This window comes from Globicephala melas, chromosome 19, assembly GCF_963455315.2.
Source record: "Globicephala melas chromosome 19, mGloMel1.2, whole genome shotgun sequence".
NCBI lineage: Eukaryota > Metazoa > Chordata > Mammalia > Artiodactyla > Delphinidae > Globicephala > Globicephala melas.
In genome coordinates, this window is record NC_083332.1 from 7648552 (window position 1) to 7667446 (window position 18895).

At 48.7% G+C, this 18895-nt stretch overlaps 1 protein-coding gene across 2 annotated transcripts in view; it reads right to left on the reverse strand.

Moving 5' to 3' along the window:
* The window catches only part of SULT2B1 (sulfotransferase family 2B member 1), a 49122-nt gene that overhangs the window by 1424 nt on the left and 28803 nt on the right, over positions 1–18895 (reverse strand). For both annotated transcript variants that reach the window (XM_030873693.2, XM_060289079.1), the window contains 5 exons: positions 12560–12699; positions 6634–6842; positions 4237–4363; positions 3924–4018; positions 1044–1224 (listed from right to left, as the gene is read on the reverse strand). In XM_030873693.2, coding sequence (XP_030729553.1) covers positions 1044–1224; positions 3924–4018; positions 4237–4363; positions 6634–6842; positions 12560–12699 — 752 coding nt within the window. The remainder of the gene's footprint in view (positions 1–1043; positions 1225–3923; positions 4019–4236; positions 4364–6633; positions 6843–12559; positions 12700–18895) is intronic.

Consider the following 18895-nt stretch of genomic DNA (forward strand, 5'->3'; position numbering starts at 1 on the left):
GAGGGTCAGCGTCAGAGAGTAGAAGATGTTTCTGAAGGTGGAGGAAGGGGCCACGAGCCAAGGGATGCAGGCGGGTCTGGAAACTGTAAAGGCCGGGAACCAATTCTCCCCTAGAGTCTCCAGAAAGAACACGGTACTGACACTTTAATTTTAGCCCAGTGAGGCTGATTTTGGACCTCTGACATCCAGAATGGTAAGGGAGTGAATGTGTGTGTGTGTGTGTGGTTTTCTTTTTAATCTTTTCTTTTCTTTTTTTCTTTTTTTGGCTGCACCGTGCGAGATCTTAGTTCCCCAACCCCGGGGCCACGGCAGTGAGTCCTAACCACTGGACTGCCAGGAAATGCCCTGAATGTGTGTGTTTTTTTTGTTTTTTTTTGTTTTTTTTGTTTTTTTTTTTTGCGGTATGCGGGCCTCTCACTGTTGTGGCCTCTCCCGTTGCGGAGCACAGGCTCCAAACGCGCAGGCTCAGCGGCCATGGCTTACAGGCCCGGCCGCTCCGCGGCATGTGGGATCCTCCCGGACCGGGGCACGAACCCATGTCCCCTGCATCGGCAGGCAGACTCTCAACCACTGCGCCACCAGGGAAGCCCCCGTGTGTGGTTTTTTAAGGCACAAAGTTTGTGGTATTTGGTTCCAGCAGGAATAGAAAACTAATACACTCCCACCCTCAGCCTGTAATCCAACACTTGAATATTTCTGGGGGGAACTTTAACGCTAAGAAGGATTCCCAAGGACTCCAGATAGCCTCACAGCGTTCAGAGCTGGCTATGGCAACGCCCTGATGCGTCTTCTTCCCACGGGGAGCTCTCTGGGAGTGGTGGGTCTGAGACGGCAGGCACATCCGCAGCACCAGCTGTGTGCCAGGCCCCGTGCTAAGCCCTCTGTGTGGATTCATGGGTCCACAGTGACCCCATGAAGGCAGCCCTGTTGGAGCATCCCCATGTAACAGCTGGGGAAACAGGCCCAGAGAGGTTAAATAACTGGCCCAAGACACACAGCCGGGCAGTGGCCTAATGGGGCTTGGAACCCCAGAGTCCCCTCACCTTTCCGGAGGAAGGCACCGTGGCTCTGGTCCAGCAGGCTGGGGGGCAGCAGGGAGAAGTTGGACATGGTGTTGGCTTTCATGGCTTTGAAGGCCGAGTGCGCCACGACGGACTCCAGCGCTTCCTCGCCCAGCGGCCGGCCCAGGAACTGACAGATGCGCTGCACGGAACTGTGGAGATCCTGGGGGCAGGAGAGAGGGGTCAGGGGATGAGTCAGCGGAGGTGAGGGGAGCCCAGACCAGGAAGGAGCATCAGTCCCAGAGTTCATTTGCCTGACTCCCAACCCAGACCTGGAATCTGGGTGATTCTGCCTCTTTGCCTCAGTTTCCTCACCTCCAAGCCGAAGGGTTGGGCTATGGCCTCTGAAGGTTTTTGACAGTGTGGGGTTTTGGAGGGTTCTGTGGGTGGGAGGGAAGGGGTGGGCCTGGGTCAGAGGTCACAGCAGGGGGCAGAGGTCAGTCCAGCATCTTATGGAGAGTCACCCTCTTTCAGGTTTGAAACGGGTGTCAACTGGTCTGTGCCCCAAACTGCCCCCCACCCCAGGTCCCCATCCCAGAACAGCCCGTCATTCACCCAGAGCCAGACTCCTGGCCCGGCCTCACCTCCCCTTGCCCCCTCCCCCTCTTGCCCCTGTCAGTCAACAGCCCGGTCTCTCCTGCTTCAGCTCTCTGCCATATCCCCTGCTCTGTGTCCCCACAGCCCCTAGCACTGGCCAGGCCTTGTCCTCTCCCTCTGGACCCTTGCCTCACCCTCCTCCCCGGCCTCCCTGCCTCCAGTCCCTCACACCCAGAGCTCACCCTGCCCCTCCCCTGTTCCCAGCCCTCCTGTGGCTTCCCAGGGCCCCAGTCCCCAGGCCTCGCTTTTAAGGACAGGCATGGCCTGGTCTTTCCTCTCCTTCCCTGTGCTTTCCTCCCTGCAGGCCTTGGCATGGGGCTGCCAGGAATGCCCTGCACCACCCTTCTCCACCTGACGAACTTACCCATCCAGATGCAGCTCAAGTATCACCTCCCTCATGACTGATGGTTCCAGTCACTGTGGATTAAGCACCTACTGTGTACCGATCTCTAGTCCAAGCCCCTCATGTGTATTTTGCCAATCCTCCCAATAGCCTGGCAGAGGGCTGTCATTACCCCCATCAGTAACTGGAGGCCCAGAGAGGGGAAGACACTTTCCAGGGTCACACAGCCAAGGAGGAGCTCAGATTTGAGTCTCCAAAGCCCACAATCCTCTCTTCTATCTCCCTGACTTCCCTGATACGCAGCGCCCGGCACAGTCAGCCTTCTGGTCAGTTCCACCGACCCCACGGCCCAGATTTTCCAGGTCATTCTTGGTTTCATAAGCCTCCATCCCTTTATCCTCTTGAACCACTGACGTGTCCCAGAAATTCTAACATGTTGGCAGCTCCTCACACTCAGGGGCAGCCCAGAAGCTCGGTCAGGCTGCGTGGCCCAGTTTTTGGTTCAGAGAACAAAGCTTGATGGAAAACAGAGGGGAGGGGTGATGCCGAAATCTTTTCTAGATCTTTCCATCAAAAGAGATTTACCAGGGTGGAAAAAAAAAAAAAACCAAACCCATGGGGTCTGCAGTGAAGAGCTGTGCGCCTCAGGCAGCTTCTCAACTCTCTCGAGGTTATAAGCCCCCACTTTCCTCCTCTATAAAATGGGGGCGATAATAATATTGGGGTGAACCATTTGAAAATTACCATATTTTGCAGTTTGAGAGGCAGAAACATTGGCTATTATGGTTATTATTAATCAGATAGGCCCTTGCTCAGAACCTAATTACTCTTACTTTGGCACACTATACACACAGTGTACACACTACACACACAGTGTACACACTACACTTCGCTGTACCTTGTCAGACGGTTACAATATGCCAAAGCCAGGTACTGTGGTCCTTAACAACCCTCTGAGCCAGCATTTTCCACCCATTTTAAGGATGAGACCTCTGAGGCTCTGAGATTTTAAAGAGGGTTTTAACGGCTGTTTGAACACCAAAATCCAGGCTCTTTCTGCTACACAAAGTACCAACAAAAAGGAGGATACGAAAAATACATGAAACGCACACACAGGAAGAGAACGTGTCTGGGGCCGTTGGTGAAGGAACCTGTATTGGGAACCGCTTAGATTCCCAGCCTCTCAGAACAGATCTTTGTTAAGAACACAGAAGAGTTGGACACGTGCACTGTGGATTGGTCCATCTGGAAGCCCAGCGTCCTCCTTACAGCCGGGCAAAGTCGTAGTCATTCTGCATGGTCCCTTCTTCCAGGCAGCCCTTCCTGATTGCCCCAGCCAGAAGGCCTCTCTCTCTCCCAGGTGCCTGCCCCAGGGATGTTTGACGGGGTCCAGACAGGCTCCCCGTCTGCCTCCAAAAGCTGTCTCCTTCCACTGCTTCCCTCTGCCTTTCAGGTCACAACCATAGTGAAACCATCATCACTTCCCATGGGTCACAGTTTTGTATCGTCTCATTTAACCTATCACGTCCCCTGCTCAGAGGCCACCTGTAGCTCCCACCTACTCAGAGAAAAGCCAAAATCCTCACTGTGGGTCCCATCCCCTCTGTGCCTTCATTTCCCACCCTACCCCCTCTCAGCTCTGGCCACTCCAGCCTCTTTGCTCTCCTTGGAACACATCAATCACACTCTCACCTCAGGGCCTTTGCACTGGCTCTTCCCTCTGCCCGAAACATTTTCCCCCAGATAGCTCCATGGCTCTCCCCTGACCACCGTTCTGAAAATCGTGCCCACACACATTCCGAATCCTCCTTCCCCACTTGCCTTTTCTCCTTAGCTCTCTGCCATCTGGGAAGGGGAGCTGGAGGGCGTGAAGAAGGGAGGAGTGAGGGGGCACTGGGTAGAGGTGTGGGAGGGGGAATCACCTGCTGCAGCTCCTCGTAGGTGATAAACAAGAAGTTCTTTTTGCCCTGCATCCGAATCCAGCCCTTAATGTGGTCGAACCAGGAGCCGAACTGCACTGAGGGCAGAGAGACAAGCAGGGTGAGGGATGGGCAGCTGGGCCACCCCCCGCTGGGGCTCAGAGGGGCCCAACTAGCCCCACATGGCCCCAGGCTTTGGCCCCTTAGAGCTGGAGGCCTCCCTCCAAGCTCCCCATCCCTGCCTCTCCCCAGCTCCTTCTTATCCCTCCTCTGTCCACTAGGGGTTCCCCCCACCTCACTCTGCCCCAGTCCTCACCTTCGCCTTTGAGGAAGTTCTTCAGGAACTGGTCAGGCGTGCCAGGGTCCTTCAACTGCCTGGCAATCTTGGAGTAGTGATAGAGCGAGACCACCACGTCCCGGGGGTTCCGGCCCATGTAGATCACCTGTGTGTGGGTGTTGGGAAGAGGGGAGAAGATGTCAGACCCCGAGGTTTCGTGCCCTCGAGACCTCTCTCTTCTGATCCTGCAGCAGGACGGACTCAGGGTAGACTTCTCCAGGGACTTCCTAGCTAATGGGAGTTCAGATCAGTTCACCTCAATCCACAGGAGGGGAGAGCTCCCTCCAACCACATTCTAGGAAAAGAGAGGGACTGTTTCAAGACCAGGTGGAGGGACAATTTGGCTTCAGGAAATAAAGAGTGGAAGAGGAAGACCTGGGGTTCAGGGTAGGGGAGATCATGGTGAGGGGTGTTGACCAAGAGAAGGACAGCCACCCTTCCTTCCCATTCCTGCAGAGGAGGCCCCAGCCTCCTCCCCTGCCTCCCAGCCTCCACACAGCCCCAGAAGGTCTTTCTGTACCCAGAGCTGACCGTGCCCTCCTCGGCTCTCCAGCGCCCCAGAGTGGAGTCCCAGACCCTGGGTCTGGCATTCAAGGCCCTGATCACCTGGTTCCAATCTGTTTACCGGCTTGATAGTCCACAACTAACCCCACTCCAGCCGCATCAGATCTGTCCTTCCCCAGGACCAAGGTCAGCCACCCAGGTGGTCAGCCATGGCTATGTGGCCAACCTCCAACAAAAACCCTGCATGCCGAGGTTCGGGTGAGCTTCCTTGGTGATACTCCGTGTATGTTGTCACATGTCATTGCTGGAGGACTGAGCACTGTCCATGCAGCTCCACTGGGAGAGAGATAACTTGAAGCTGGTGGCTGGTCTCACCCTCCCCCAGGCACCTCTTCCCTTCATCTTTTTTTTTTTTTTTTTGCCTCGCCACACGGCTTGTGGGACTTTAGTTCCCGGACTGGGGATTGAACCCGGGCCCTCGGCAGTGTGAGCACAAAGTCCTAACCACTGGACCGCCAGGGAATTCCCACCTCTTCCTTTCATTGACCTTAATCTCTATCCTTCCTCCGTGATAAGCTATAATCGTGAGTATAACAGCTTTGCTGAGTTCTGGAGTCCTTCTAGTGAATCACTGAGACTGAAGGTGGTCTTGGGGACCCCTAGATTGCAATCTGATCTCTTCTCTGTCTATACTCACTTCCTTCCTTGGTGATCCCACCAGTCTCCTGGCTTTAATTTCTCTGTCTCTGTCTCTCTGTCTGTCTCTGTTTCTCTCTGTCTCTGTCTCTCTCCATATATATATATACACATCTCAGTAGGTTGCAAATAGATGTGTCCAGCCCACATCTCTCCTGTCAAATCCAGATTTGTCTATCTCACTGCCCATTGGCATCCTCCACCTGGGTGTCGATGGGTCACAGCAGAACCATCTTCCTCCCAAACCTCTCCTCCACAACCTCTCTGTCTCAGTTCATGGCAGCTCCATCCTCCCAGTTGCTTAAACCAAACCCCCTGCAGTCACCCTTGACTCATCTGTTTCTCTCACACCCACATCCAACCTGCCAGCCACTCTTCCTGGTTCCATCTTCCAAATACACTCCAAACCCAGCCCCTTTTCTTCACCCCCCTGTGGCCACCATCCTGTTTGCCTCCATTGTCACCTCCTCCCTGGCACCTGGCTTCTGCCCTCACCCTGATGGTCTGTTCCCTGACTTGCAGCCAGAGGGCGCCTGTGAAAACCTAAGTTGGATCCTGTTTCTCCTTGGCTCTGAGCCCTCCCCTGGCTCCTGTCTCAATCAGCGACAAGAAAACTCCCCACCGAAGTCCACACAGCCCTGCACATTTTGGTCCCTGTCACCTCTCTGACCTCATCTCTCTTCCTCTCTCCCTTGCTCACTTAGATGCAACCACACAGTCCTCCTTGCTGGACCTCAGGCATGCCACATAGACCCCAGGGCCTTTGCACCTGTTCGTGCCTCTGCCGGGAATGTTCTTCCCCCAGACACCCCCTTTGGCTTCCTTCCCTCACCTCCCAGGTCTTTACTCAAACCACGCCTTCTTACTGAGGCCTCCTTTGACCACCCTATTTATAATTGCAACCCGTACCCCTAACTCTAACCCCCATGTTCCCCTCCTTCTCGATGTGAACTGATCACCTTGGATGTATTCAATCTTTTCCTTATTTACTCCATCTATTCTTTGTCTGTCCCCTTTAGAATGTGGGCTCATAAGGCAGGTGTTCCTTGTGTGTGTATTTGCTGCTGTTCTAGATCAGGGCCGGGCACACAGTAGGTCCTCAATAAATAGGTGTTGAGTTCATCAGTTAGTTATACTTTGCCCCACCAACACACACTCCCCTCCATCCTCCCACACCTTGGCCTTGGAGTTGAAGAAGGCCTTGGTGAAGAGCTGGATGGGGAGGTGAGAACTCATGAGGCGAGGGCTGGGCTGGTCGGGGAGGCTGAAGGCACCCATGATGGCCTCACACCAGGGCGACCGCTTCCAAATGGGCACTGAGCGGATCCAGGAGGGGTCCCCGTCCTTTAGGATTAAGCTGAGGATCTCAATCATCCAGTTTGTGCCTGTTGGAAGAATTGGGCAAATTAATCAGAGGTGGGGAGGGGTGAAGGGGGGATACAATCAAATTCATAATGGCTGCATTATTGTACAATTTGCTACATATGTTTAATGCATGGATTCCTCACACAGCACAGAAGTTAGGATTGGTTATGTTTTTTTAAAATTGAAGTATAGTTGATTTACAATCTTGTGTTAGTTTCAGGTGTACAACAAAGTGATTCAGATATTTTATATATATATATATATATATATATCTTTTTCAGATTATTTTCCATTGTAGGTTATTACAAGATATTGAATATAGTTCCCTGTGCTATATAGTAGGTCCTTGTTGTTTATCTCTTTTATATATAGTAGTGTGTATCTGTTAATCCCAAACTCCTAATTTATCCCTCCCTCTTCCCACTTAGGATTGGTTATCTTTATTTCCAAAGCAGGAAATTGAGGCTCAAAGAAACAAAGTTGCTAACTAAGGCGGCAAAGCTTGGAAGTGGCAACTGTCCACCCAACCCCATTTCGTTTCTCTACCGGGAATATAACAGGACGACATTTTTCCAGCCTCCCCTGAAGCTACATGTGGGACCGTGGGACTGAGTTCTGGCCAAGGAAGTGCAGTGGCAGCCATGTGCAGCCATTTCCAGACTCGGCCCATAAACACCGGCCACGTGACCCCTCCTCTCCACCCCCACCCCCACCCCCGCCCCCTGCTGGCTGAGTGCAGAGATGCCAGTGGAAACTGGGGCTCCTGGGGATGGCAGAGCCAGAAGATGGAAGGAGCCAGGATGCTGGAGACTGCATGGATTTTCCCCCCACTTCCCCCCATCTATCCAGCACTAGCTGGAATTTACAGGAATGAGAAATAAATTTCTTTTTTTTTTTTTGGCGGCGCCACGCAGCTTGTGGGATCTTAATTCCCCGACCAGGTATTGAGCCCGGGCCCTCGGCAGTGAAAGCATGGAGTCCTAACCACTGGACTGCCAGGGAATTCCCAAGAAATAAATTGCTATTGGGTCCAGCTTCTGAGATTCTGAAGCACTCCATTAATACATAGAGGAAGCTGGAACTGAATTCAGGTGGCTGGACTTGAAATCTCAGCTCTTTTCACTGCCCTTTCATGGGGGTAAGCCCTTGATTTCTTGAGGGAGCCATAAACGTCACATAGTAGGAAGGGATCTCATCCATGACCCAGTTCACAGGTCTGGATTCCAGGAGATTACAGGTAGGTCGGATGAGAAATCATCGTAATGTGAACAATCACCTGGCATTAGTATTATATTGTCCTGGATTCTAAGAACTACCCCGTGCCAGTTCCCAGTGTATCGCCTCTCAGCTCCAAATCCACTCTTGGTTGCCCTGCTTTGTGCCATTGGAGCTGTGTAAACGGATCTCCTTTGCCACCTAGCGCAATGTGAAGCTGTGTCAGTAGAGGGCGCAGAGGAACCCTGCAGAAGGATGGGATTTCTCCTCCTGGTTCTCCTGGGCTTCTCCCAGCCAGCTCTTGTGATGGACAGCGGCCAGCAGTGCAGTAGACCCCAGTGACACTTACTCCCCCTCACCCCGCCCCGCATCCCAAAGCAAATTTCCTTGGGTGCTCTCTGCTTCAGTCCTAGAGGGAGGGGCTTCGCCCCGTATTGGCTCTTCCTGTATTGTTTAGGGTTCTCTTTACCCCTTGGTGTTTTAATCCCCTGTTACCACTTAATAATTCTTTTTTTGTGGGTATGTGGCAAAAGATACCTAACATGAAATTTACCAATTTAACCATTTTTAAGAGTACGGTTCTGAGGCATTAAGTACATTCACATTGTTGTGCAAACATCACTACTACCGTCTATCACCAAAGCTATTTCAAACAAAGCCTGCTGTTTGGGGAACAGATTTCCACAACTTCTGTGGAGGGAAATTTGGCTATATTCATCAAAATTGCAAACGCACAGAGGCTCTGACCAAGCAATCCATATCTAGGAATTTGTTCTACAGATAAACGCATACGTGTGCAAATGACACTTGCACAAGATGTGGCATTGTGTGTAAAGTTTATATGGTGTATAAATGCAAAAGACTGGGGACTTCCCTGGTAGTGCAGTGGTTAAGAATCCGCGTGCCAATGCAGGGGACATGAGTTCGAGCCCTGGTCCGGGAAGATCCCACATGCCGCGGAGCGACTAAGCCCCCACAGCTACTGAAGCCCGTGTGCCTAGAGCCCCTGATCTGCAACAAGAGAAGCCACCACAATGAGAAGCACGTGCACTGCAGTGAAGAGTAGCCCCCGCTCACCCCAACTACAGAAAGCCCAGCCCACCTGCAGCAAGGAAGACCCCAACGCAGCCAAAAATAAATAAATAAATTTAAAAAAATAAATAAATGCAAAAGATTGGAAACCAGGAAAAGCTAATCAGTAAGGAACTAATTAAACAAGAATTCTTGTACATCTAATGTTATGCAATACTATGGAACTTTAAGAAAAAACAAAAACCAGGAAGCTCTTTGTTTACGGTTCTAAGATAGGATGATATCAAAATACAAGGAAAAAGAAGGCACAACCATAAAACAAAACAAAACAAAACAAAAACATGAGGCAAAATGGCGTGTATCGTGTTAACTTTTGTGGGAAAAAAGTTAAAAAAAATTATGTACACTTTTTTTTGTACATGCAAATTCTGGAAAGATACACAGAGACTACTGGTGACTGTGGGAGAAGAGAGATATTACAGTGTAAACCTTTTTGTACCTCTTGAATTTTGAACTATGAATGCATTACTTTCTAAGAGAGAAATTTAAGATATTTTAAACTTTAAAAAATAGCTAGAATAACTGGACAACCATATGCAAACAAAGAACCTTGATCTATACCTCATACCACACATAAAAATTATCTTAAAATAGATCATAGACTTTAGTGTAAAATCTAAAACTGTAAAGCTTCTAGAAGAAAATATAAAGGCCACCTTTATGCCTTTGGTTTAGGAAAAGATTTCATAGCTGTGACATCAAAAGTCTGATCCATTAAAGAAAAAATTGACAGTTGGAGCTCATCAAAATTTAAACTTCTGCTCTGAGAAGACACTGAAAAGAAAATGAAAAGACAAGCCACAGACTCAGAGAAAATATTTGCAAAAGGCATATCTGATAAAGGATGTGTACTCAGATTATATAAAGAACTCTCAAAACTCAATAATTAGAAAACGAACAACCCAGTTAAAAAGAGCAAAAAAAAAAAAAAAAAAAAAAAAGTGGAACAGACACATTACCAAGAAAGATAATGATGGTTAGTATGCCCCTGAAAAGATGCTCAACATCATTAGCCACTAGAGACATGCAAATTCGAACCACAATGAGATACTAGAACACATCTGTTAGAATGACTTTTTTAAAAACTTGACAATATCAAGTGCTGACAAGGAAGCAGAGCATCTGGAGCCCACCTATGTTGCTGGAGAGAATGCAAGATGGTAAACCAGCTTGCCAAAAAGTGCAGTTGACAGTTTCTCATAAAGTTAAGCGTACACAATTCCCATAAACTCAGCAATCCCACTTCTAAGTATTTACCCAAGATAAACGAAAACGTATTTCCATGCAGAGACTTGTACACAAAGCTTCAGAGCAGCTGTATTCATACTCATCCCAAACTGGAAAAATACCCAAGTGTCCTTCAACAGATGAATAGATAAACCCACCGTGGTCCATCCAGCTGATGGAATACTCCTCAGCAACAAAAAATACAACTTCGATGGATCTAAAATGCATTATGCTGAGTGAAAGAAGTCAGTCTCAAAAGCTACATAGGGTACGATTCCATGTATATGACATTTTGGAAAAGCCAAAACTATTGGGGCCGCAAACAGATCAATGGTTGCCCGGGGCTGGGTTGAGGAAGGAGCTGACCACGAAAGGGTGTGAAGGGTTTTTTTGTTTGTTTTAGGTGGGTGATGGAAATGTTCTATATCTTTTTTTTTGGCCATGCCACATGGCTTGGAGGATCCTAGTTCCCCCACCAGGGATTGAACCCAGGCCTCCTGAAGTGGAAGTGCCAAGTCCTAACCACTGGACCGCCAGGGAAGTCCCTGAACTGCTCTATGTCTTGATTGTGGTGTATCTTGTATATGTCTCTCAAAACTCATAGAACTCCAAGAGGAATGAAAACGCATCCACAGACAGATTTGTATATCAATGTTCCCACAAGCATTATTCTTAAGAGTCAAAGAGTGAATACAAACCAACTGATTGTTTATCAACTGATAAATGAATAAGCAGGATAGAGTATAACCATATCATGGAATATTATTCAGCCATAAAAAGGAAGGAAGCACTGACAACAACTTGGAAGAACCTCAAAAACATTACTCTAAGTGAAAGATACCAGACACAGAAGACCGTATATTGTATCATTCCATTTACCTGAAACGTCCAGAACGGGCAGATCCGTATAGTGAGAAAGCAGATACCTAAGGCTTAGGGATGTGGATGTGGGGATTGGGAGGTGATGGCTAATGGGTACGGAGTTTCTTGTTAGGGGTGATGAAAATGTTCTAAAGTTGACTGTAGTGATGGTTGCACAACTTGGTGAATATACTATAGCCATAGATTTTTATACTTTCAAATGGGTGAATTGTATGGTATGTTAATTATTTTTTTTAATGTTACCAAAAAGCAAAAAAAGCCTCATCGAACTCTATGCTGGAAAGGGTGAATATAATATTTTGAAAAATTTCAAAAATATTTTGAAAAACATTAAGAAGGCAGCTCCAACATTTTAGAGAAGAACTCCCCCACCCCCTGCCACGGGGCCTCTCCTGTCACTCCCTCCACCGCAGTCCCACTGACCTTCTCTTGCTTCCTCAAACTCACCGAGCCACCTCCCACCTCAGGGCCTTTGCACATGCTGTCCCTCTGTCTAGGATACCCTTTCCCACTCAAACTGCTCTGCAGATTCCAACTCTCTGCATGAACATCTTCTCCCCAGGAAGCCTGCCCTTATCCCGCAGACCTTCTTATTACCTACACTTAATGCTCTCTTCACCTTTCCTTGGGGGGGAGGGGACCCACCCTAACCCTAATTAGATAGTAATATAGGCGACTGCATGTTTCAATGAAGCCTGTATCTCCCAACAAATGTCTCCTTTGTTCAGAGCTGTGTCTCTGCACGTGGTAGACAAACAGTAAGTAGCATTTCAGTAACCGAATGGAGAAAATTAAGATCTTTCCTTCCTTCCTTCCCTCCTTCCTTCCTTCCTTCCTGAAATATTTATTGAATAAGTTCCAGGCACTGTTTTAGGTTCAAAGAACACAGCCGCGATCAAGACAAACCGGAATATCTGTACTCACTGAGCCATGTTCTAGTGAGGAAGCCAGACTAAATCAACAAATGAAAATACGATATAGTGGCCGTCAGTGAAGAAAAATATGAGGGGCGTTAAGGGATAGAGAGGGACAGGATGGGGACGCTATTTTAGCCAGGGAGGTCCGGGAAGGCCTCCCAGTGGGTGTGAGAGCCAGCCCGGTGGAAGGGAGGGAGCGAGGCACACAGGGATCTGGTGGGAAGGGTGCCCCCTGGCGGAGGGACCTGCCAGTGCAAAGGCCAAGCTCACCTCGGTTCTGAACGGACCAAGGCGTCCCCCATCCGCCCCACCCCCTCCCTCTTTCCTCTTCCATTCTCCTTAGTGTACCCTTCTCATCACCCACAGCACTCTCCGTAGCACCCCTGCCCCGGCCCAGCGGGTACCTGACTTGGGGTAGGTGATGATGAAGATGTCATCGTCCTGCACTTCCGAGTTCTCTGCGATGCTGATGCTCTCAGGTGAGTAGATGCCGACGGGGAAGAGGATGCCTTTATACCTGAAGTATTCGCCTGACAAATTCTGGCTGTAGGAGGGTGGGGGAGAGACACCGTAAGGACCGGGAAGGAGGTGAGGACAGGTGTCACCCCTGGGAGAGTGGGGGGCCAGGGGCCTGCTTTTTTTTTTTTTTTAAGGTCGGCTGCAGGCGGGATCTTAGTTCTCCGACCAGGGATCGATCCCGTGCCTCCTGCAGTGGAAGCGCGGAGCCTTAACCACTGGACCGCCAGGGAAGTCCCACGGGGCCTGCATTTGAGTGTCCTTCGAGGTCCCAGGAGCCTACACAAGGGTCCAGCTTTACAGCTGAGGCCTCCAGGACAGATGGCGGCAGAAAGTGGCGGAGGGATCTCGGGGCAGGTGACGAAGGGCAAGCAAGGAGATGGGCGAGGTGCACCCCGCTCGCTGGTGGAACACTGGCAAGGAATTTTCTCTGCGCCCTTTTCCTCATCTGCAAAGTGAGGATGGTTTACTAACACCCCATAACAATCCTATGAGGTGACAATGATTATTATCCCCATTTTCTGGATGAAGGAAGCGAGGCACAGAGAGGTTGAGTGACTTGCCCAAAGCCACACAGCTGGCGGGACAAGCAGCGCTTCACCTCTGCAAAGTGGGACTAAGCGCTTTCCACATGTTTACTCTTCACCCCAACCCTCCAGAAAGGCAGCACCCCCCATTTTACAAACATAGGCCAAAGAGTCAGGTGCCCTGCCCATTCCTAAGCGGCCACAGAGCGGCAGGGCCACCTGCGAAAACCAGATGTGGAGTCCCTGGGAAGCTGGGGCAGTCTTAAGCGTCAAACCCCTCACTCAAGCTGCTTTTCCCAAAACCCTGCAATGTGTTCATATAACCATACAAGGAAGTACAGTTTTCCAAAGTGAGATGTATTGAGAACAATCCGTTTAATTCGATCACTCTTGCCTTTGCAGCCTCCCTCGAGATCTCCTGACCCTGGCGTGGGAGAGCGATAGGTGTTTTGGGGACCTGGCTAAGGTAAAGCTGAGTTGGAGATACATTTCATTGGACTTTCCTGGGATATTTACAAGGTTTGCGGTCATGTCTGTGTGTAGTTATGGGATGGCGAGCTGGCTGGGTGCAGGATTTGCTTCCGGGACACTAGTTGGGCGCAAGTAATGACAGGAAGGCTGGGGACACGGAAGTCGGATCACGCTATCACATGCCCAGGGGCGCTTGGCACCAAAAGTATGGGGTGGAGGAGGAGACTCAGGTTTGAAGCCAGAAGCCGGTGTGTTATTTTTCTGGAATATTTGGAGTGTTTGCCAGCTTTCAGAATGAGACAAGTCACTGTAATTTCTTTGCTCGTTCTAAACAAACATTCCTTCTTCCTAATGTTGCAGTCACACGTACTGATTCTTTCTTTCTTTTTTTAAAAAAATTATTTATTTATTTTTCTGGCCGCGCCAGGTGGCTTGTGGAATCCTATTTCCCAGACCAGGGATTGAACACGGGCCCCCTGCAGTGGAAGCGCAGAGTCCTAACCACTGGACCGCCAAGGAATGCCCCTGATTCTTTTTCTTAAGGGGAATCCCCTCAAAACAGTATAAGCTTCAGGCCCCATGAAACACGGATTTGCCCATTCTTAGCCGTTACTCGGTGCTAATTTCCATTTGCGGTCCTTTCTGGTACACTTAGGACAATACATCGAACTGGGGGAAAAATTACGCGTGTAAGTGGATTATACTGTCTGTGGATTTCATTTCGGGGTAGTGAAGAGGATTTATAGATATTGTGAGGATCTATAAAGAGGGCTAGGGTCCGACCACACAGGTAAAACTCAGAAACAAAATGTTGAACGGGGGATGAAGGACACAAGAGAGTCTAGATGATATGATTCGAATTAGGGGAAGTTCAAACACAGGGACAAATCACCTAAGATGTTAGAAGGCAGGAAGATGCTTACCCCTGGGAAGTGGGGGCAGATGGGGGTGGAGCTGGTTACAAGGTGCGCCCTCTGCAAAATTCCTTGGGCAATTGACTGAAGCTCTGTTCACAGCACTTGTGTTTTACTCTAATAAAACTTGCAATGCACCTATGGTCACCTTATCTTTGACAAAGGAGGCAAGAATATACAATGGAGAAAAGACAGCCTCTTCAATAAGTCTTGCTGGGAAAACTGGACAGCTAGCTACACGTAAAAGAATGAAATTAGAACACTCCCTAACACCATACACAAAAATAAACTCTAAATGGATTAGAGACCTAAATGTAAGACTGGACACTATAAAACTCTTAGAGGAAAACATAGGAAGAACACTCTATGACATAAATCACAGCGAGATTCTTTTTGACCCTCCTCCTAGAGGAATGGAAATAAAAACAAAAATAAACAAATGGGACCTAATGAAACTTCAAAGCTTTTGCACAGCAAAGGAAACCAGAAACAAGACGAAAAGACAGCCCTCAGAATGGGAGAAAATATTTGCAAATGAAGCAACTGACGAAGGATTAATCTCCAAAATTTACAAGCAGCTCATGCAGCTTAATATCAGAAAAACAAACAACCCAATCCAAAGATGGGCAGAAGACCTAAATAGACATTTCTCCAGAGAAGATATACAGATTGCCAACAAACACATGAAAGGATGCTCAACATCATTAATCGTTAGAGAAATGCAAATCAAAACTACAATGAGATATCATCTCACACCAGTCAGAATGGCCATCATCAAAAAATCTACAAACAATAAATGCTGGAGAGGGTGTGGAGAAAAGGGAACACTCTTGCACTGTTGGTGGGAATGTAAATTGATACAGCCACTATGGAGAACAGTATGGAGGTTCCTTAAAAAACTAAAAATAGAACTACCATAGGTCCCAGCAATCCCACTACTGGGCATACACCCTGAGAAAACCATAATTCAAAAAGAGTCATGTACCACAGTGTTCACTGCAGCTCTATTTACAATAGCCAGGACATGGAAACAACCTAAGTGTCCATCGACAGATGAATGGATAAAGAAGATGTGGCACATATATACAATGGAATATTACTCAGCCATAAAAAGAAACGAAATTGAGTTATTTGTAGTGAGGTGGATGGACCTAGAGTCTGTCAGACAGAGTGAAGTAAGTCAGAAAGAGAAAAACAAATACTGTATGCTAACACATATATATGGAATCTAAAAAAAAAAAAAAAAAAAAAGGTCATGAAGAACCTAGGGGCAGGAAGGGAATAAAGACGCAGACCTACTAGAGAATGGACTTGAGGTTACAGGGAGGGGGAAGGGTAAGCTGGGACAAAGTGAGAGAGTGGCATGGACATATATACACTACCAAACGTAAAATAGATAGCTAGTGGGAAGCACAGGGAGATCGGCTCAGTGCTTTGTGACCACCTAGAGGGGTGGGATAGGGAGGGTGGGAGGGAGAGAGACGCAAGAGGGAAGAGATATGGGGATATATGTATATGTATAGCTGATTCACTTTGTTATAAAGCATAAACTAAAACACCATTGTAAAGCAATTATACTCCAGGAAAGATGTTAAAAAAAAAACTTGCAATGAATGAATAAAACATTAAAGGGAAAAAATTATGCTTCCCACTAAAACAACTGTTTTTCATAAAAATGAGGCAAGGGAAAAAAAAAATGGAGACGAGGTGCTGGGCCCAGTGAAGGTGAAACCCCAGCTGTCTTGCACAGGCCTTTTCTGTTAGTTTTCCCTTGTGCGCCCAGTTGACAGATGAGGAAACTGAGGCCCATTGAAGGCTGTGACTTGCCCAGGGATCTCCCAGTGTCTTTCCTGAAGGCCTCCACCAGCTTCAGAGATTTGAGGGATGGGGAATTTCTCCAAGGCTTGGCACCAGGCTCAGGCTTGCAGGAGAAGGACAAAAGCTAGAGAATTGTTTCCTCTGCCTGGGGTCAAAGGAGGGCTCTGGGGAGCCCAGGTAAGGCTCAGCCCAGCCAGGGTTTCCAAAGGGCAGTGTCCCAAGGCGGGGCCGTGGGGAGGCTACGGAGGAAGCTGGCATGTGGTCTAGGGTCTGTTGGAAAAGGCTTTGTTCTTGGCTGGGGGATGTTCCCCAGGGGACCAGGAAGGAAGCGCTGGTCACCTCAGAGGGGCGGTGGCAGGGGCTTTGCAGGCCCTGTTTCTAAGTAACCTAAGTAAGACAGATGTGAGAAATATTGTGTTTCTGGAGCTGGACATTGCAGGCTCAGAGTCTGGCTTTGGCACTCTCTAGCAGAGCTGAGGCCTGGGGCTTAATCTCTCTAGGCCTCAGTTTCCTCAACTGTAAAATAGGAGATAGGAGAAGTAGCATGGTGTCTTGGTTAACGGCATAAACCCTGGAGCCGGAATACCTGAGTCTGAATCCTACCTCTCTCCAGTTATGTGGCTGTGGGCAAGTCATTCATCCTCTCTGCGCTTCAGTCCTTCCATCCATAAAATGGGGATAATAAGTAAACATTACCTCATAGGATGGTCGTGAGCATGTAAAAAGTGCTTAGAACGGGGCCTGACATAGGAATATACACTATATAAATGTTTATTAATTTTTAAAAAATAGAGATAGTGGGAGGGTTTAATGCACCCAAAGAAATAAAAATGATTAAAATAGAGCCTGGCTTGTGGTCTGCATTCGATAAATCCAGGCTAAAATTATCGTTATGATTATACTTAGTAATAGAGGCAACACCGGGCATCGTGTGAGCCCAGAGGAGGGGCTGCTTGGCACCGCCTTTGGCACACAGTAGGCCCTCAGCTTATTGTAATTACTTTATGGTTCAGTGATGTCATAGGTTGAGCGCAGGCAGCAGAATTAGTGATGTCACTAGTTGCCAGGCGGATTTAGGCCAGTGGGCGGGGCTGTGAGGCCATCCGTCACTAGGCAGATTAGCTGCTAAGTGCCTGGGTCTTGGCTCTGGTGGGTCACATGTGCTCTCTCTGTGCCCTGGGCAGCAGATCTCACCTCTTTGAGCCTCAGTTTCCTCTTCTGACACATGAAGATAACAGTAATCTCAACCTCAAGGTTTTAATCCTACCTAAAGATTAAAAGGGATAATATACATTAAGCCCCTGGCTCCTAATAAATGCTCAGGACACTGAAGCGCCCTTTAGCGTGCAGCGCTATTTTTGTCTTTGATCTCACCAACAGCTCCTTGAAGGAGAAGTGTTCTCCCCAGCTTACCGGAGAGGAAAATGGGGTTGCCAACCAGGAAAAGATACTGTGCCCTTCAGGAGTCCTTGACATAGTCACTGAATGCATACATGAATAAATATGAGGGTGTCCCGCCATCCTCCTCAGCACTTACAATCTCCAAATTGCGGGGCCAGGGTGGAGGCCAGGGTGGAATCCACAGTGCCGGCACATTGTTGGTGTCCAACCAGTATTTGACTGAATGAATGAACGTGTGAATGAATGAATGTGTGGTTGAATGAATGTGCGAATGAATGAATGTGTGATTGAACGAATGTGTGAATAAATGAATGTGTGATGAATGAACGTTTGAATGAATAAATGGGTGAATGAATGAAGGGGGTTACCAGGAAAAAAGTTAAGGAAACTCAAAGAGCGCTTGTTACCTCCTAACACCTGCCTCTGTGGTTCTCAGCCCTGGGCATTTTAGAATCCCCTCTGGGGATTTTAGAAACTTCCAAAGCCTGGCCTCATTCCAGGTCAACAGTGTCCAGACCTTACCATGCGCCCTCTGGGCCGAGAACAACTATTGCTCAGTAAATGACTGAGCATCAACGTTTAATAAATAATCGAGACATGACTGGGGGAGAGCTGGGATCTCCCTGCATGTTCTGAGGTGACAGGTGAGAAAACGGAGGTTGAGGGAGGGGAAGCGATTTGGCCAAGGCCATGCGGCAAGTACCGAGCAGAGCTGAGATTTGAACCTCAGCCCCGTAGACAGTTCTGTTCCAGGCCCTCCTTCCCCACATCCCCCTACTCCAGTCAAAGCCCCCCAGTGCACCGAGCACTATTCCAGCCTCTGGCCTTGCATCAGCTGTTCCTCCTGCCAGGAGGCTGGAGAGGGGGGACCCCACCTGCATTCCTGCTGGGCTGAATCTTACGGTGTGTCCCCAAACAGGTGCTGTGTGTCTTCTCTCCCCACCTTGTAAATTAAATCTGGCCCTGGGGTGACCTTTCCTCTCCTTGGGCTCCGAGCCCATTCTTTTCCCATGCCAGGTCCAGGGCCTGGCATGCAGCTATTGCTTGGCTGGAGCCGAGGAATGAAGGTGACAGCTGGGCTGGGGCAGAGACC